The 20,151-nt window shown below is 54.8% G+C and overlaps 1 protein-coding gene across 3 annotated transcripts in view; it reads left to right on the top strand.

Annotated features, from left to right (window-relative positions):
• Nucleotides 1-20,151, top strand: part of PITPNM3 (PITPNM family member 3) — a 91,942-nt gene that overhangs the window by 4,315 nt on the left and 67,476 nt on the right. For 2 of the 3 annotated variants that reach the window (XM_070482515.1, XM_070482516.1), the window contains exons 2-3: nt 3,774-3,863; nt 13,709-13,804. In XM_070482515.1, coding sequence (XP_070338616.1) covers nt 3,827-3,863; nt 13,709-13,804 — 133 coding nt within the window. In that variant the 5' untranslated portion in view covers nt 3,774-3,826. The remainder of the gene's footprint in view (nt 1-3,773; nt 3,864-13,708; nt 13,805-20,151) is intronic. The other variant, XM_044744928.2, reaches the window with a different exon arrangement.

The raw sequence follows: 20,151 nt of genomic DNA, 5'->3' as shown, positions 1-20,151 counted from the left end.
AACTCCCAGGCCTAGGGTCCCTGTATTGCTTTGCTGTGTATCTTGGGAAGGGCGTCATGTTCTGCAAGGAGACTGCAAATTCACCCTCTCGGGTCCCCACGTGGAAGGCTGGGGCCAAATCAGACGCCAGTGTCCTGACTCAAGGCCTTCCCAAAACTCTGCCTCCAGGAAGTCTTTGTGGACTTCCCTGCCGTCGGGGAAGTGCCTGAACTTGGGCAGGTCTCTTGTTCCTCTGCCGAGTTATCTGTCACAGCAGCAGACCCAGCAGGCCCCAGCTTGCGATCTTTGCTGCCTCTTAGCCCTGGCTGCCATGTGGTTGCATGAGTCAAAGACAGTGCAGCTCAAACAGAAGTCCCACATCAAGCATGTGACCCTGGGCCTGTAGCCCCCGTCCCAGCTGGAGGCCCCGTGACCTGGCTGGTGTTTGAGAGTCCAGTGAGGGACACAGAGGGTAGGACATGGCTAGATTCCCCCTGCTGGGGCCGTATCTGTGTCGGATTGGCCAGAAGTGCGATGTTTTCTCGTGTACATCTCAGAGTATTGTGATAGCTCATGGCTAGAAGAGGCTTGGCTATCTTCCATCCTACCTGTTAATTATGCAGGGTGGAGACTGAGGCTGCATAGGCAAGGGGCTCTTCTCTGACGTCTGGTGTCTTCAAGGACAGAGGCGTGAACTCCCAGAGGCCAGTGAGGCTTTGAGGACTGGGGACGACCCGGCTGCCTCCTGGGAATTCTCCAGGATCCCAGGCTTGGGTGAGGGAGGCAGAGTCTGGGATGAGCGTCTTGGGGACAATCTGGCCCATTTGTTTGTAGTGGTCTTCAACCTGCCTTCCTACCCAGTGGATCCACAGCATCCCTTTGGGGTAGGCCCAGTGGGATTCTTGTTTTAAGGATGAGAAAACCGAGGCCCAGAAAGGTTAAGTGTCTGGTTCGAGAATCACACGTGAAGTCAGAGGCAGTGCTGGAATCAGAAGCTCGGTCTCTTCTGCTCTTGGATTCAGCACTCCTACGGGTTCAATTGTGCGACAAAGAAGAGACCTGGCTCACCTCCTGACCTTGAACTGTCCCTCTGGGGCTCAGTTTCCTCATCTGTAAAAGGGGCAGGGGGAGGGAAGAGGTGAGAGTCAGGATGAGCTTTAAGTTGGTCCAGCTCTGACACTGCTCCTTCTTCTTTCCTGGCCTCCCTCCCTGCTGGCCTTGCCACATCTTGAGGGGCCTCACCTCTTCTCTTCTCCTACCCCACCAGGACCCTCCCAGAGGGGTGGCGGGGATGGGGGAACAAACGGGGAGCTGAGGACTGGGGATCCCGGGCCCCCACCCCATTCCCACATCTGCAGTCAAGAGTCATGTGGAAGGGGCTGCCAGAGCCCCCAGGGGAAGGGCTGGGGGTGGGAGGGGGAGGAGAGAATGCATAACAAATGAGTTTGGAAATCAAATGAGATCTGAGCTCCCCACCCACTCCCTTAAATCTCTCTACGCACTCTGTCTCTTTGAACATTCTTGTTTTCTAAAGAGAAAGAAAATGCTAAGTTGCACCCCCTTTCACAAAGGAATGGGTGCCTTAGTGAGTCAGGCCGGAGGTAAATGCCACCTCCAGGGCCCCACGTCTGCCTGCGGAGGCCTGCACAGCTATGTGGCCATCAGCCCCCACAGGAGTCCGTGCGTGCGTGGGGAGGGTGGACGTGTGTGGGGAGGGCGGGTGGGGGTGGGGGGAAGCCTCTTGCCTGTGAGTGCTTCTGGGTTGGGAGCTGGGTCCCTGCAGTGGGGTCCCTGCATTGGGGCCCCTGCCCTGCTTCCTCCAGGCTCTCCCAGGGCTGCATCTGTGAGGGTCACTTGTGGATGGAGCCACGGATCAGGCTGTGGCCAGGCTGAGAGCCTATGTTGCCCCATCAGGGCTGAGTGTGAGGCTGGGGGTGACATGCAGGGGCTTGGGCTGTGGCCTGTCTATGGGGTGAGTTCAGGACCCCAGGGGGAAGGCTTTGTGGCTGCGGGGAGCCAGGTCAGCGTGCGCAGCCAGGGCCGGGAGGGGGCAGGTGGCGTGGCATCTGCCTCTGGAAGCTGGAGTTCTCAGGTGTCAAGCTCCTCACTCCAGGCATCTTGGTGAGGTTCTCCAGGGCTGGTGAGCAGGAGACCTTGGAGCTGATGTCCTGTCAAGGAAGGGTGCCCAGGGGTGTCCAGAGCCTGGTCTTCCTTTGGGAGGGTCAGCCTGTTTATTTGCAGACCTGGGAAAGGGCAGGCCAGAGAGGATGTAGGTGTTCCCCTTCCCAGATGACCCATTATTCTGGAGGGAGGGGAAGTAGCCGTCTGTTAGCTGGAGATGCCAAACAAGGGTTGAAAGCAAAAATAGAACCGTGTCGGGCTCTGTCTGGGAGGGGCGTTGAGTTCTGGATCTGAGAGGCCTCTCCGGAGCCGTCTGCTGCCGATGCTGTTTGCTCAGCTCTCGGTATTTGTGGAGCACGTCACATCCTGCGCTCCTGGCCTCCTCAGGGAGAGACCTGGGTATACAGGATGCAGGGTTCTGAGCTCCGGGGGGCTGCCGTGGTTCTAGGTGTCTGTCTTTGGGAGGTTTGGGGCACTTGTGGCTACTCGTCACTCATACAGCCCTGACCTTTTCTGGACTGCTCTAGAGTGGTCCAGATCACTGCCTTCGGGATCTAACTCCCTTTGGCCCCGCCGTAGTGCCCGTGGCTCCCTTCTCCCTTCGCCCCCACTTCCCAACCCCCCACGAGGCTGGTCCCAGCTGAGCAACTCTGGAATCATCCCTCGTGGTAGAAAGAGCTATTTTCAGCCTTCCCATTACTGCCCAGTGGGGGGGGTTTATCCCCGGCTGCCTCTTTGTTCCCTTCTGGTACAGTGTAATGAGAGCATTATGCAGCCTGCCTGCGGGGTCCTGGCTGGCAATTCCCTGCCTGTGATTTGGCACCAAATGGAGAGCCTGGGGGCAGAGGCAACCTTGGGCCTCATCCTTGCTCAATAGCCACCCGAGTTGTGGGTGGTACCCGTGGCCCACACAGGGTCACCTTGGCCCTTGCTGGCCGGGGTGGGGGGGGCTACTCCCTTGCTGCTGCTTGCTTCAGGCTAATGGTAGCCTTCGGTGCCCTTACGAAAAAGCTGGCCGGCTCATTGAGGCGGGGGTCTGAGAAAGAGTCCCCAGCATCCTCCACAGAGTCTGTGACCCCAACTTGGCCTTCGCATGCTCTGGTTGGGTGCCTGAGTCCCAGGCCTCTCTGCCTGCTCCCCCTAGGGGGTCCCGGGATGATTGGAAGAAGTGCCTTCCTGCGGCTGCTGAGGGGCCCCTTGGTCCCGGCTTTTGGACCCCCCCCCCCCACCCGCCGCGGTCCTCCTGAGGAGCCTGGAGATGGCGGAGCCCACAGTGGCAGGTGCTCTGGGAGTCCCTGCAGAGGGAGGAGAGAGAGTCTTCCTTCTGGAGCAAGAGTCTGGCGGGACAGCGGGGGGACATCTGGGGTGCGGGAGAATTGTTCCAAATAACTCAGAAGCCGAGTTGGCAGAGCAAATGATAGTACAATAGATAGCCAAAGCTATTAATCACTAATTATCTCCTAAATAAGGTAATTAATGGGTATTTAAATGGCATATTTATGAGATACCAGCAGGTCTTCAAAAAGCACATCTTTTCCAAAGCAACTGGTTTGGCCAACTGTGTCCTGCTGGGAGACTGGGATTCTAATCCCACCCCAGCCCACCCCCCGGACAGGGAGCGTGACAGTGGGCAGGTCATCTTCCTCCTCTGAGCTGCACTTTCTTATCCGCAGATGGGCTCATGGCTCTTCTCGACTGACCTCACTGGGCTGTTGTGAAGACGGTGATGGAGGCCATGCGAATCCCAGACAGTGGTGTAAAAGGTGCACGGAGTTTAATGCTGGCGTGAAAATATCCTTGAAGTTATAGGATATAGCCTCTCGATGGTGCCTGGTGTGGTTCACGGCCAGGGTCAGGCCACAGTGAGTGGCTAGAGTCATTACTTGGTGGGTTGCCGAATTTGTGGCTGGATCTGTGGCCGGCTCAAGGCTTGGTCTGTGGCTTGGTCTGTGGTCAGCTTCACGGCTTGGTTTGAGATTGGGGTTGAGGCCTGGTCTGTGGCCGGGTCGCAGCTTCTTCTGTGACCAGGGTTGTGACCTGATCTGTGGCCAGGTCAAGGTTCAGGCTGTGGTTGAAGTCAAAGTTTGGCTGTGGCTCGTCTCGGGATAATTCTGCAGCCTGGAGTCTCGGCCTCAATCCTTGAGTGCCCCCATGGACTGATGGAGCTGCCTGCTGGCCCCGGACACTGGATTCTGTCTGGGTCCTCCAGGATCTGGGCTCCAGGTGCTGGGAACCCCAGAGGACAGGCACTTCTGGCATGTCCCCCGACACAGCCCAGCGCACAAGCTCATCAGTGGCGCATACAGCAGTTTGGGAGATGGTTAGGATATGTTTCTATAGCAACCAGCCCCCAGCCAGCACTGGTTTCCTTCAATAATGCCTTTTTCTGGAAGCAGCTTCTCCTGGCCTCTTGTTTCTCCCTGGGTAGCTCCACAGCCCCTTGAAGGCTGAGCATGGACTGGCTGGCCCTGGATTGGTGTGGTCCCAGACCCATCCTGACCTAGAGAGGGAGCCTGAGGACCTTCCCTCTGGGATACTTCCCTGAGCTGGAGCCCTCCTGAGATGTACCCTGTGCTGGGCCATACTGAGCAATACAAGAGCTGTCTCTGTGCCCAGCCCTGGGCCGGGAGAGACTATGGGCCTGGAGATGATTCCTACCAGGTGTCTGCCTGGGGGATCCCACAGCCCAGTGGCGAGGCAGGCCTGCCCCCAGCCTGCCAAGAGATGCTCTGATGGGCACTGGCAAAGGACATCCTGGGATCACAGCGGAGACGGGCACCCAGGCCAGCCGGAGGGTCGAGGACAGCTTTCAGCTGACTCCTCAGCTGATTCTTTTTTTTTTTTTTTATTGAGGTAACATTGGTTTATAACGTTATATAAATTTTGCTCAGCTGGTTCTTAAACAGCATGACTGGGCGTTGGGGTTGGGGTGGGGATGGAGGGCGTTTCAGGCATCAGGACCTGCAGGAGCAAAGGCTTAGAGGGAAAGAACGTGGTGTGGGGGCTTCCCGGTGGCACCGTGTTCCTGGAGCCCAGACTGGTGGGTGGAGATGCTGGGAGAGAGCATGGGTCCTGGCCTTGGGTAACTTAGGTTTGGGGGGCGGGCTAGCCCCAGCCCAGGGAGCTGCACTGGGCAAGAGGAGAGAGGGGTCAGTGGGCGCCAGGAGCATCAGGAGTGTGGGGGGCGAGCCACTTCCAGCCTCGGGAGAGGAGGGTTGTTCCTTTTCTGCCCTCTGGGCTCCTACTCCAGGGGCCTGAGGAGCAGGAGAGGGCGCCCCCCTGAGAGTGTCCACGTGTGAAAGGACCAAAGAAAGACCCATGGGTGATCATGACATTTATTTTATTTAATAAACCTTTTCATAGCACCGAGTGCCAGATGCTGTGCTAAACCTTTTTCAAATATTCATTCATTTAATCCTCATAGCAACCTGATGTGAGTGCAATTATTACCCCCATTCACAGAAGAGGAAACTGAGGCACAGAGTGGTGTAGTGACATTTATTAAGATCACCAGTTGATAAGTGGCAGCGCTGGTTGTGAACCAGCCCCCAGGGGAGTGGGATTGGACTAGCGGTGCCCATGAGACACGAGGAGGAAGGCCAGGCTCCCAGGGGGAGGGGCGGAGAGGGGGTGGGTGTGGGAGATGCGTGGAGTCCAGGGAGGTGGGCGCATGGGAGCCTCACCTGGACTCCACGCGTCTCCCACGCTACATCATCCCAGCTGCAGACCCCTGGGACCCCGGGCTGGTACTGAGGAGCAGGGAAGAGTGATTCTAAAGGTATGTGTGAGGCTGTGTATATGTGAGTGGCTGTGTGAGCCACATATGCGCTCCTGGCTCTGCGTGTCCACGGGGCTCCTGCTGCCCATGGGGAGTCTGGTGGCCTGATTCTCTCAGCAGCATTGATTGTGGGCAGTTAGGCTAGATGCTGTGCTCGTAGGAGCTGCCATTCTCCTGCCTCTGTGTGTGTGTGTGTGTGTGTGTGTGTGCATGTGTGTGAGAGACAGAGAGAGGACAGGAGGGGCCCACTGGAGTGAGCCGATAGCCGGCAGCCGAGCTCTTTCCTCCTCTCGGCCCCTCTCCTCTTCGGAGGCACAGATTGCTCCGACTCAGCAGGTGGGTCCGGCCGTGGTTTCAGACACAGCCTCAGGCAGGGCTAGGCACAGAAGTGGCGGCCACAGCCCCAGGGGCAGCCCAGCGCCAGGCACCCCACCTTTGCTCACTCAGAGGTGCTCATGGCTCCCTGGAGGTCTGGGGATTGGCGGGTATTACCTGAACACCTGCAGAGCCGTGGCTGTCACAGACACCCAAGCCCCCTCCCTTGCTCTGATAAGCCAGACGTCTTACCCTTGAGGAGAGAGGTCTAGATCCAGCTTCTCCTGGGAGATGCCCGATTGCTTTGACCCGTGTCTCTCTTCCCTCCCACTCTTCCCCGGCCTGGCCAACCCTGCCCATCCTTCCTTTAAGGCTCAGCTTGGGCGCTCCCCCAGGAAGGCCTCCGGGCCCCTCCAGCCTGCAGGGTCACTGCCTTGGGGAGGTGCCGTCCACATCTATGGGACACATGTGTGTGGCGTTTAGGCAGGGGCCAGGCTGCCCGCTCCTTGTTTGTCCTGTGCTCTGGGCAGGGGCAGTGCAGGACTGGGTCCCGAGGCTGGCACCCAGGGGCAGGGACAGATCCACTTCAGCTCTGTCCTCGACTCCTTCCTCCCGGGCACCATCTGGCCCAAGGTCTGGCCCAGAAGAGTCGCCCAGTCCCTGCAGCCCTCGCTGTACCGTGCCTGGGCTTTCCTCACTGTGAACTGTCTTTCCGCTCAGACAGGGCTCCTGAGAGCCGGGCGGTGTCTCCCTTCTGGTGGGGCTCTTGCCCTCTGGCTGGGGCGGCCCTGGGGTCCCTGGTATAGAGCAGACCCCACAGCAGGCTCCTCTCTGTGTCTCCATCTACCTGTTCCTGGGTGCCTGGGAGCCAGGGCTGAGGTGGGGAAGGCATGTAAGTGCCGTCGATGACCTGACCTGGGACCTCTGGCTGCACCCATGCCGGGGAGACCCAGGCCTGTGACAAGGTCCAGGAGGCCGCACTGGACCTGAAGGCGGTGGAGAGATGGGCCAGGAGAGAGAGTGGGGCTGGCTCTCAGCAGCCCCTCCCACCGCAGGCCCAGCTTGGAGCTTTGCGGGAGGTGGGGGCAACGGGGCACCGGGGCACCATGGGGTGTGAAGGAGAATTTGTTTTTCTCCAGTTGCTGGGGGAGGGGTAGGGTGTTCCCCTTTCTCTTTCATCCTGATTTAGAGTTTTAAATAAGTGTGGTAGTGAAGGTGGGACAGAAGGAGAGTCTGCTAGAGGTGTAGGCTGGGCCTTGGAGGACACAGAAGGAGCTCTGCAGCCTTGGGGAGGGCCCCTGTGAGCTGCCTGGAAGGCCCCTGGGCGCAGGTGGCTGCTGGAGCCCTGCCTTAGCCTTGATCCTGCAGCTAATGAGGGCCACCATCTCGCCCCCGAGGGTCGGGCAGTGCTGGACACATTATCGGATGATCTTAGTTACAACTCCTAACAGTGAGTTGGGAATTATGATACCCATTTTACAGATGAGAAAAGGCCGGATCGGAGGGGTTAACTTGCTTCGGGTCATAGTAAGTGATAACGCTGAATCTCGGTTTGTGTCGGTCCAAAGCGCACGCTCTAACCTTTCTGCTAAATTTTCACCCACGGCTGAGAGCTGATTCGTGTGTGTGTGTGTGTGTGTATGACACAGAGAGAAAATATGGGAGCCTGTGTGCCTGTGTGTGGGTTAGGAAGGGCGAGTGGCTGGTTGGGAGGCTCACACTCTCTGAGGAATGTAGACACATTTAGATTTTCACCCAGACACTAATTTGCGGACCTGGTGGGCAGATGGTTCTAGAACTGGGAGAGCTGCCCCCAGGGCTGGGGCCCCCAAGAGCAGCCAGGGGGAGGATTATGATTGGCCAAGAGAGCAGGCGATGGAGAGAGGGGGGGACCTGGGACCCCTGCCCTATGCTCTGACACAGAGCACCCAGCATGGTGGTCCTGAGCACAAACCCTGGAGTCAGATGGCTCTGGGTTCGAATCCTGCCTCCATCGCTTATTCGCTTTATGACCTCAAGCAAACAACTTCATATCTCTGAGCCATTATTTCCTTAGCTGTAAGATGGGGATTTATGGTACCCACTCCACGGGGCTTGGTCAGGATTCCTTCAGATAAGACCTGTGAGGCAGCTAGCAGGGTCTGGCACACTCTATTTACTCAGCAGATCATTTTTATTCATTTGCTTGTTTGCTGAACACTTCTTGGCTCTCTTCAGCCCGGGGCCACGTACTGGACACAGACAATGCAGAGTACATGTAGGGCAGGGACCCCTGTCAGGGGCACTGTGCTTCCCATCCTTTGCCATCACTGTTCTGGGATCGTGGTGCCCACCTTCTCTGACTCTGGAGACTGTGTGTGACCTTTAGCACCCCTGACCTGTGCCCCCCGCCCTGCCCCTCAGGAGACTCCCTGACCCTCTTGGGCATCTGTGTTTCCCTCTTCCTAAAGTGTGTGGGCCATAGACCCTAGGTCAGGGTTGGAACCTCAAAACCCACCTGTTCCGAGCTCCCATCCATGACAGGCCATACCCTCCCCACTTAGTCCTTTAGCTCCTTTATCCGGGAAGGTCTCATCCATACACTCTGCCTGTCTGTGCCACTCGTGTGTGTGCAGGAGTGGCATGCACACACACATTGCGTGCTCATGCTTCGCATGTCTGGCTCTTCCTCATCATTCAAACCCCCACTCACCTGACACCTTCTCAGAAAGGTCTTCCCCTCACCTCCCAAGATATTCTGTCCTTTGCTGTTTTCCTTTTTGGAAAGATGACCTTTGCCATTTGCTAAAAAGTCTGCATGCTGGAGAAAGAGGTGGAGGCAGCGTCTCCCACCTAGAAGCCGGGTGAGGGCTGCTTCCCAGCACTATCTGTTTTTATGAGTTCTTTTTTATACAAAGATAAATAACCCGGATCCCCCCAGGCACCCACCTTTCCAACGGTGGTTCTGGGCGGCCCCTGCCTGCGAGGAGGGAGGGGCTTGGAGCACATTTAATCAAACTGACTGTACATGTTTAAAAACCAATGCAGGTATGCATTTTGCAAACAAAGAGGATAACAGTAAACAAGATAAAATACACCTTTGGAAAGAAATTCAAATATAGATTTTGACCACAAAGGAGAGTCAAGAATCAGGTGAAAGTTTCATCTGAAAGGAGAGGCATAGGGTTAGTTCAGTGTCTGTAACTTGAGTAAATGATGAGTTCTTTTGGTAATTGGGGCTGATCGCCCTTGTCACTGTCCCTCGGTGGATGTATAGACCCACGAATTCGTCCCTGTGTATCCTTTAGGCTATAATTGTGCTGTAAGAGGAAGGGAGACGTGGCGGAGGTAGGAAGGGAGCCATTTTCTTTTCTTCATGGCGCTTTCTCCTGATGGCACTATCTGTGGGGTTTACTTGTTTCCAGTCTGCCTCCCCCTGCAGAATGTAAGCTTTGTGAGTCCTCCCCACCCCGTTTCTCTTAGTCACCTTGCTGTCCTCAGCACCCAACACAGTTCCTGTGGGATGGGCAGCTCCCTTTGACACCCTAAAGTCCTCTCCCTCTGCCCACCTCGAGAAGGGAGAACATCTCCCTCAGATGGAGCTGAGCTGGCCCCCGGCCCTTCCCCTCTGCCGGGTTCTCCCAGCTGGGACGCCCACGAGACCAGCCCATCACACGTGTTACCAGTGTAGCGGTGACCTAGGATGCTGGTGGCCCAAAGGAAGGATGTGGGTGGTGAGTGAGGGACATATTCTAGAGCTTTCCTCCTTCCCTCAGGCTCTGGCACACGCTATTTGTGAGGGGGAGGTTGGCAGAAATGTCATTGCCTCTGTTCTCGAGTGGAGTGTGTCCTGTATAGATATAAAGGCCACCACGTCCAGGAACGTCTCACCGAGCCCTCGCTGTTCCAACTCGGGAACCAAATAGACTCAGAAATCTTCGGATAGTCCCTTCCCCACTGAAACTTGCTGCTTGCCATCCAAAACCCAGGCACCAAATAGAGGAGGGTGATATGACGGTGCTGACTATCCAAATTCTTGCTTCTTAGGAATGGAGTAGATTTGGACAGCAAGGGATATCTCTATGGTGATACAGTATATGTGATACGTTTTGTACCTTTAGTGTCTGTTGATTGAGAAAACATAAAATTAATGTAAATTCAGAAAGAATTTTAAGTGACTGTATTTTTTGAATCACAGAAATCTCCACATACATTTGATTTATACCTAAGCTCTTCTATTTTTAATTTGTATTTTTTGGGGGTGCTATTGTAAATGGTATTATTTTTTAAATTTCAGATTCCAGTTCTTCACTGCTGATATATATAGGAGCAATGACTTTTGTATATTGACTTTTCTATATTGATCTTTATCCTTTGATCTTGCCATACTCAATTATTAGTTCCAGTAGGTTTTTTTTTGCAGTCGTTATGGAGGTTTTTTTTTTCCTATATAGACAATCATGCCATCTGAGAATAAAGGGAGTTTTGCTTCTTCCTTTCCGAATGTATGCCCTTTGTTTCTTTTTCCTGTCTTACTCTGCCAGCTAGAACTTCCAGGGTGCTAGCAGTGAATCTGTGGGCCATGGGTAGGAAATTGCTGACCAGCCTGTCGTGCTGTCCACACTGGTGGGTAAGAATCAAAAGCGTAGAGGGTCCCCGTAGGGAGTGTGGGCAGATTCAGCTTTGCACTTAGAGGTGACTCCTGGTGAGTGGTCCCTGTGGCCTCTGCATTTTCTGTGTCTTGGAATGTGCTTCTCACCTGGCTCCAAGCCATGGAGCTCAAGCTGTGTGAGTGTTTGGGAGTTTGCGGTGGGTGGGGCGGGAGGACAGGCAGGAGGGCTGTGTCCCTGGGCTCACCTGCGCTGGCCTCTCCCTTGAGGAACAGCTTATGTTCTGGGATCTGGGCTCAGGGCAGGGCACGGGGCCAGCATCCTGCAGGGTGCCAGGGCGTGGTGAGCTGGGGCTGCAGCAGGTCCTCTAAGCACTGCACCACAGTGTGCCCTCTAGCCGTGGCTGGGGGAGTGCCCGCCCTCACTTGTTCATTGGCACCTCCTGTGTGCCAGGCGGGCTCCTCAAATATCAGTCAGAGCTGAAAAGTTTCACTGGACAGTCTCTGTGAGGTTTCTCATTGTACAGGCAGGGGCATCACTGATACAGGAACCCAGGTCTCTCTGGAGACAGGACATGTGTGCCTGGTGGCCAGGGCCAAAGTCCTGGTGTAGATGTACCCTGTGTGTATGGTGGTTTTACTGTTTTCCATTGAATCTAAGATGCGATCAGTTGTAAGATGCACCATTATTTTAGATACCCCGAGAAAGAAATAACAATGCCAATTAAGTTGTGCCATGCCGTCATGTAAGATGCACCCCAATTTTAAAGTGTGAAAGAAAGTACATCTTTTTAAAAAAAATTTTAGGGGGAAGAGTGGCCCTGAGCTAACATCCGTGCCCATCTTCCTCTATTTTATATGTGGGACACCTGCCACAGCATGGCTTGATGAGCTGTGTGTAGGTCCACACCTGGGATCTGAACCGGCAAACCCTGGGCTGCTGAAATGGAATACGTGAACTTAACCACTGCACCACCAGGCCGGCTCCAGAAATGTACATCTAAAACTAAGAAGATGAATTTATAAAATGAATAATCATATGAAATTACATGTGCAGTGTAAAAACTGCTTCCTCTGCCTCTTGTATCAAATTCTACTCTGCAGAGATATGACTATTGACGTTTTGGCACGTCCTTCCAGACACTGTAATGCATCTGTAAGTGTATTTATACACTTGCCGTATGCTAGGCCCTGTGCTGAGCACGCTGAGGCATTTTGTTTAATCTTTACCATGAGCTCATGAGGCAGGTGTGAGTTATCCTCACTTTATTCCTGGGGAAACTGATGCACAGAGAGGGGAAAGGACTCACCTGCTGTCACCCAGCTTCTAAGAGGTGAGGCCTGAGCTTGAATCCAGATCTCCTCAACCCTGGAGTCTGAGCTCTTAACTAACAAGCTGCGCATATCCTCAGGATGCAGATATAAGTATGTTTTTCAAAGATGAGGTCACAAGAAACTGTTCTGGGACCCACCTGTATTTTTTTCTCCTAACCCTACTCCATAGGCATCTTTCCTTGTCAATACATAGGAGTGACCTCGTTTTTCCAACAGTTGCAAAGAATTCCCTTTACGGCTGTTTATGAACGTCCGTTCAGTGCCCTGTGGATGGACACTGGCATTTCTTCCAGTTTTTTGGCATTACCAGAACACTGGGAGGATCAAGTGCACACTTCCTTCTTTGTGTGCTTCTCTGATTATTTCCTCAGGAAAATCACCAGCTCAATTTTCTTCTAACACTTCTATAGTTTTAATTTTTACAATCAGATTTTAATCCGTCTGCAATCCTCAGTATTTCATGTGTCCAGGGAGCATGCAGAGGAGTTCTTGGGTGTGCTGGGCACCAGCGGGTTCCATGTGAGTCCCAAAGGCCCTAGTAGAGGGAGCTCAGAGAAGGGGGGCGGGGTGGGGGAGGCTCGTGGACCCTGCTCTATCTCTGGCCTTCCTCCCCCTGGTCCCGAGGCAGGAGATGGGTTGGGGCAGAGTTCAGTGCACGAGGCCACATTCTCTGTGTGTCCTTGCTCCTGCTTGCTCCAGGAACCACTCAGCCCCACGTGGATATTAATAATAAGAGCAGTAGCTGTAACTGGGCCTCCTGAGGTACAGGTGCTGAGCATGTTATTTCTGATCCTTCGAGCTCAGGATTGATTGTTCTTGATGTCTTATAGAGGGGGAAACTGAGGCTGTGGTATGGAAGAGGATGGGCGCACAGGCTGCCAGGAGCAGAGATGGCACAGAGCTCAACCTCGGGGCCCCTGTTTCGGGGCTTGTTTCTCTACTGGAGGCTGCAGTCCCGGCAGGCCCGCACGTGTTGTGTGAGGTGGACATCACTACACAGGATGTCTGCTTCCCCACTCCCTGCTCTTGAAGTGGGCACGGCCATGCGACTCGCTTTGGCGGATGAATTGTGTGCAGAAATGTGTCACTTGTGGGAAGAAGCATTTACGACTGGGCGTGACTTTCTGTGCTCTCCTCTCCTGCTTGAGCAGACCTTAAAGTCTCACTTTGAGTTGGTGGCCTCACAAGATGGTGGTGCCTTTGAGTGACCACCATGATTGAGCCCCCTTCTGACCTGTGTGGGAATGACAAATGAACCATTGTTTTACACAGCTGAGACCATTTGTTGACACAGGAAAGCATCCCCTGTGCTGCCTGATGTAGCAATGTCTCTTCACTGCCTCCGGGCTCAGTTTTGGTGCGTGTGCAATGGGCGCTCTTGTTCCTGCCCTGCTGGGCTATCTCATAGAGGTCCTTGGGGCTTACATCAAAGCTTAGTAGCAGGACGGCTCTGTGAGGTGCTGAGGCCTTGAAGGGAGAGGGCAGACATGCAGGACACTGACTGACCCTTGGTCCAGGGGCGGGCTGGGTTTACCTCCCGCATGCCGGGACCTGGTCTCAGGCTTGGCTAATGGGTGTGTTCCCTTTGGCAGGTGGCCCTCCCCCGGGCGGCGGTGCCCCCTGGCACCTTCGAAATGTCCTCAGCGATTCAGTGGAGAGCTCGGATGATGAATTCTTTGATGCTAGAGGTGAGTAAACGCCATCCTCCCATCACTGGCTGAGTGACCTTCCTAGAAGCCTCAAGAAGGGTATCTCTGTTGGGGGCTAGCATCCCTCCCCACTCAGACACTGCAGTTCCACACTCCACACTTACCCAGTCGGTGAGTCTCCCAAGGGCCGGGCTCAGCATTCCTTCATTCACTCCTTGAGATATTCATTGAGTCCCCGTGCGCGGTGCTGTGGATACTGCATGAACCGATGGGTGTGGTCACTGCCCTCATCAGGCTTGTAGGCTAGGAGGAGAGGCAAAGATCAAAGAATTACACAAAGGAAAATGCAATCACCAATGGGAATAATGCCACAGCCTGAAAAGTACCAGGTATTAATAGAAAGGGTGATGACGGGGGGGCTCCTAATTTAGTTAGTGGGGGAGGTCGTGACCTCCTCGCTGCAGCACTGAGGGTAGGAGGTGGCTAGGTGAAGAGTGGGAGAAAGGGCCTTCCAGACGGAGGAGACAGCAGGTGTGGTGGTGCTGAAGCAGGAAGGATGCGAGCATTCCAGGAACTGCAGGAGGCCCGTGGGGCGGGAGGTAGTCAGCCAGCGGGGAGGAGAGATGAGGCTGCCAGTGACCCAGTACCCAACTTAGAAGATCAGCCCATAGATGGGAGGGCAGTCGGAGTGGAGGTGGGGACCAGTTAGAAAGACTATTGCAGACATTCAGGTAAGAGATGAGGGGGCAGGACATCAGCTCTGTGTCCCAGTGCTGGGTGCATGGCCAGCAAGCAGGACATAGCAAGGGACGCCATTTAAGTGGGGAATGGAAGAACAAGATGCATTGTGAGCACTGGAGGAGAGGGCACCGGGTGGGTGGGCATTTCAGACAGAGAGATCAGCTTGAGCAAAGGCTCAGAGGTGAGAACATGTGGGGCCGGTGTGGGGACCAGTGGGAGGCGGGGTCTGCCTGGAATTCAGGAGAGGGGACCCTCACAGCCGTGCTCACCTGGGTTGTGTGGGAGTGGGCGAGAAGCACCAACGGCCTCCTCCCCAGCCTAGGAGGGTCCCCAGGTCTCACTTGGCTGGCTTGGCCCAACTCTGGGAAGTCCCCACGTTTGGAGGGTTGACTCATTCCTGAGACGGGGCCAGCTTTGAAATGCCTGGCAAAACAGAATCTTGAGAGAGAAACAGACTATGTGCTGGGTACCTGCATGGAACGGGACACTTGGGATGTGGTCTCAGCCGGGCCAGTGACTTGTTCTGTGATCTTGGGCAAGTCTTCCACCTTCTCTGGGCCTCAGTTTCCCTATCAGATCTGTGCTTCCAGAAATGGAGAAGACCGAGTTCCGGTGATTTTCGGAGAAGCATAGCCGAGCAGTGGGTGCTGTCCCACCTGGAGCCTCCCCTGTTCCTGGCTCTGGGTAGAGACCCCCCTCCCTGACACCAACCCTAAACCAGCCCATTCGGGGCTCATTTCCTGTCTCCCACTGGCGTCTGATTGGAGTGACTGCCGGGGCTGAGTTTCTCCATAGCAACTAACCCACAGTGTGACAACAACGGCTTCAATATTTTGATGCTTAGAACACTTTTATTTAAAATATTTTTGCAGTTTGCCAGGGCTCTGCGTTCCCAGATGACGACGATGACGGCCTGCTGCGGGAGGTGTCTGCGGGCGGGGCGGGTCAGCTGCATCTCTGTCCCTCGGGGCCCCGCTCACCTGCTGTCCCTTTGAGCAGCTGTGCATGAGTCCGGCTCCCCTCCCTGCTGACCACCGCCTCGCTCAGCATTCTGTTCTCCCCTCCCGCTACCTCACCGCTCTGTCTGCGCTTCCCAGATTGGCCTCATCTCTCACTCCTCTCTTCCTGGTGGCCCCACCTTCTCTTCTCTCCCTTTGTCTCATCTCCTCCCCTCTCTCCTCACCTCCATCTTTCCTTCTCTCCACTGTCTCAGGACTGCAGACCCTCCCGTCTCTCTCTATGTCTTCCACCTCCCAGCTCTCCCTACCTGACCTTGAGTCTCTGCTCTCCCCTCATCTCACCAACCCCAGAGCATCTCCCCCAGCACATCCCAGCCCTCAGCCACAGGACCCACCCATAGGCTGCTGGAACCCTCTTTTGTACTTTGGGGAGTTGCCAATTCCCGACCTCCCGTCTATTCCACGTGGCCTCCCTGGACAAGGCCTTTGCATATTTCCTTGGCTTAAGGCAGTAAGAGGTGAAGCCATCTGCTTCTCTGCTCCCAGGAGCTGATCCAGGCCTGACCCGGCCGGCTGTCTCAGCATCCAAGGCCAGGCCGTGGGTGTCCAGGGCTCTGGGTGTGCCTGAATGGCTACTTCCCTGCCCTCTGTTCTCTAGCCCAGCCTGAGCCGGGACCCTGGCCCGCCATGGGGCTCTGCCTCCTGCGGTTCCAACTCTAGCTGTGGGGGAGCCACATGGCTGGGTGTCAGTGCTGAACAGGCCCCTGGAACGTTGTGTCCTCCTCCTGAATGCACTGATGGGGAAACTGAGGCCAGAGCATTGAAAGGCCCTCCCAAGATCCCACAGTGAGGTGAGGGCAGAGGAACCCAGGAGCTCAGCGTCTAGTCAGGCCTTTTTCTTTGACTTATTACTGAAATTGGGAGCTTCCTCCCTCCCTTTCTTCCTTAGGCGCCAGCCCATTGGCCCAGCACTAAGGGTTACCTGGTGGGACCGGAGACCTCATGGCTTGTGGTCTGGCAGCAGAGGGGAAACTCTGAGGCTCTGGGGGGCTCTGGTTGTGTATGTAAGGCATGGGAGAGCTTGGGGTCAGTCAGACACGAGTATGAAACTGTCTGGGTCCACTGCCCCTGGGCAGGATGCCAGCTCCTTGGGCCATGGCTGCAGCCCTGGGGCCTCAGGGTGGCTGCTGCCCCTGATTGGATGCGGCAGGGTGGGCGATGGGGTCCAGGTCTCCAGACCCAGAAGAGGTGCCACTCCCCTTCCTGTCAGTACAGTCAACGGTTGTGTGGGGAGCCACAGGCCAGTCCACAAAGGTTGGAGTGCAGAGTGAGGGAAAACCCAGGGTGGCCAAGAGGGATGTGCCTCAAATCCAGACCATGTTAGAGCTGGGGGCCCCTCAAGGTCTTTGAGTTCAATGCCCCTGTCCCATTTTACAGGCTGGGAAACTGAGGCCAGAGAACTGGGGAACTTGTTCAGGGTCACACAGAGTCAGGCCGAGCAGGGGCTAGAATTCAGACCCATTCATTCACTTTTTTCAAGTATTTATTGAGCGTTTGCCCATCAGGTACCAGGCACTATTCTAGGTGTGGGGGACACAGGGGCAAACAGACCCTGTCCCAGCCCTCATGGATCTTATCATATATAAGAAAGTAGGTTACATTGATAATTACCACGAATAAAATAACTTAAAGGAACAGTCACCAAAGAAGACATATGGATGGCAAAAATGAAAATCTGCTCAGCATCGTTAGTCATTAGGGAAATGCAAACCCGAACCACGGGGAGGTGCTGCCGCAGACCTCTTAGAATGGCTCCTTGAAACAGCGGATCAGGATGTGGAGGGACTGGAACTTGCAGACTCTGCTGTTGGGAGTGTACGATGGTCCAACCGTTTTGGAAAATAGATTGCGGCATCTTAAAATGTTGATCACAGTTAACCGCCACATGTGCCAGCTCTTCCACTCCTAGGAGCTTCCCCAAGGGGAAGGAAGCATATGTTTAAGTGAAGATGCATCCGTGGATGTTCATAGTGGCTTTATTTATTGTGGCCCCAAACTGAAAACAGCCCAGGTGTCCATCAGCAGCTGAGTGAGTGACCAACTGTGCATTCGTGCCATGAAATGCTACTCGGCAAGAAGAAAGAGGGAGCGGCTGACACACGCAACAATATGGATGAATCTCAAAATAATCATGCTGAGTGAAAGGAGTCAGACTGAGAAAGAGTGCGTGCTGTAGGATTCCATTTGTGCAAAACTCTAGAAAATGCAAATGCATCTACAGCAACAGGAGCAGATCAGTGGTTGCCTGGGGGTGGGAAGAAGGGATAGAAAAGGACAGGAGAAAATTCTGGGGGTGATGGATACACGTTCACTATCTTGACTGGGGTCACGGTTTCATGGGTGTGTACACATGTCAAAACTTAAATTGTACATTTAAATATGTGTAGGTTATTGAATGTCAATGCTACCTCAGTAATACTGTTAAAGAAATGGAGGAACTTCTCCCAATATAGCATAAGGCAATATGATAGAGTGACTGAGTGACTGTAGGAAGCCCCCAGAAAATGTGTCCTTGAGCTGAGAGCTGAATAACAAGAAATGAGCCATGTGAGGATCTGGGGTAACAGTGTTCTGGACAGCTGGAACAGCCAGTGCAAAGCTTTTACCGAAAGAACGAGTAGGAAGGCTGGCGTGGGAAGAGTGAGGAAGGGGGCTTCGTGAAGTTGGCCCACTGCCCCAGCAGACCCGACCCAGCAGCCTCTTTCCTGCCCAGGCTCGGGGTGGCCCTGGGTACCCCTGCCCTGCAGGAGGCCAGAGACTCAAAACTCAGAATCTCTGGTGCAGGATGGACTGGCAAAATGGAAGCATGCCGGGACCTTGAGTGCCTGAGCTCTCCTTGTGGCGATGAAGATTGCTGGGTGACAGGTGGTCTGGCCGGAAACCGTGGGTAAGAAGAGCTCAGTAGGCCAAGAAGGGACAGCTGGATTTCGCATGGTTCCTGGCCATGAAGTGCTGAGTTCTAGAGAGAAAATGAAGCTGTCTTTTGGACCCGCTCTTCCTAGAAGGGTTCAGGTCGAGGCGGAAGTGTCGATGTGGCGTTGGATGAGTTTACTGGGATGTGGTTGGACATGTCAAGCAAGGCCTGTTTCTATAGCAAAATGTGTGTCTTCATTTGGATAATATCAGTGCATCCTTGACTTTAAACTTCTACTTAGATGCAATAAACAGTGCAACTAGAGGAATCTTAAAAGCTACCGAGCATCTAGGTACAAACAAAGGCTCTTACCATGAATGTAACTGCTGGAAGGTAGGGTTAGTGGGAAATGGCTTGAGGGAGCAGGCAGGGGACCTGCCTCTTGGCCAGCCCTGCCCCTGCGGTGCTGTGTGACTGTGGACCGGTTGCACAGCTCTGCATCTGTAAATTGAAGGCGCTGGGCTTCACAGGTGTAGGGAGGGAAGTGTCGGCAGGGCTGGGTGTGAGAATGGGGATGGGGTGTGGGGGATGGAGCCAGGGCTTGTTTTCAGGGCACGTCTGGCCCTGGGTAGCTTGACAGAGAGCAGCGCCTGGGGCTCCCTCCTGGGCAGTGGGAGGGAAGTTCTCCTGGGTGGGAAGCTGGAAGTTTCTGCCTTTCTGCCTCTGCCCGTGTCTTCTGTGTCCTCTGTTCTCTTGCTCTCTCTGTGCCCAGCACCGGGGGTCCTCCCCTCCCCGACCTTGGAGGAGGCTGGGGGCTGAGGAGCTGGACTCTTTCTGGCAGAGATCCTGCTCGTTGCCCTAACTCCCTGGTTTCTCAGAGCAACCAGGAAAGGCAGGTGGCACAGGGATAACTCATCCCATTTTACAGAGAAAGGCTCTAAGGCAAGGGCGGGTCTCATGGAGAATAAGGGGCACATCCCAGGTCTTCTCCTCCTTGTCTGGGCTTTTGCTGTGATCACACAGCCTGGGGTGGGGGGCAGCACTTCTAACCCCAAAGGGTGATAGGGAGGGTAGAGGAGAGCAGTGCATGTTGTCTGGGGTCAGAGGACCCAGGTTTTCATCAGGGTTGGGCCACTCACTGGCCGCTGTCTGACCTCAGGCAAGTCTTGAGTCTCTGAGCCTCAGGTCTGTCCTCTGGAACATGGCAGGGGTGAGGTGGTTTGTCTTGTGGGTGTAGTGGGAGGATGTCACTGTGGAAAGCTGGGCAAAGGAGCCCTCACAGAAGCAAACCACAATGTGTTACTGAGCCCGAGCCCTCCTTCTTGTTGGAGGAGGGGAAGTGGAGATGCGAATGCATGGAGCTGGCCCCAGAGGTTTCTGGGAGTGGGCTGAGTGGGGACCATCCCTCTGTGATGAAGAGAGAGCAGTGGTGATGACTGTAGGTGGGGGGATGGGGGCGAGTGTTACACAGCGACAGGGGAAGGTTAACAATTTTGTATCCCAGTGGCCCCAGAGCAATGCACGTCTAGGCGGTTGGAGAGATTGGTGTCATGGGCCTGATGCAAAGGGTGATGGAGGTATTGGACCGGCAGACTACGGAAGGTGACCGAGCCCGCAGCTCTGTGAGCTGGAGGTGACGCCTTCCTGGCACCGGACAAGGAGAGTCCCTGCTCTGAAGTCCTGTGGGTCCAACAGAAACAAAGGCCCTGGGGTAGGAAAAAAGGCTTTCCTTATGGCACTGAAGGTTGTCCTTAAAGTGGTGTATCCAGGCA

Source organism: Equus asinus, chromosome 13, assembly GCF_041296235.1.
Source record: "Equus asinus isolate D_3611 breed Donkey chromosome 13, EquAss-T2T_v2, whole genome shotgun sequence".
NCBI classification, from domain to species: Eukaryota; Metazoa; Chordata; class Mammalia; order Perissodactyla; family Equidae; genus Equus; species Equus asinus.
Note: the sequence above shows the minus strand (reverse complement) of the source record. Positions and strands in the feature narration are given on the sequence as shown.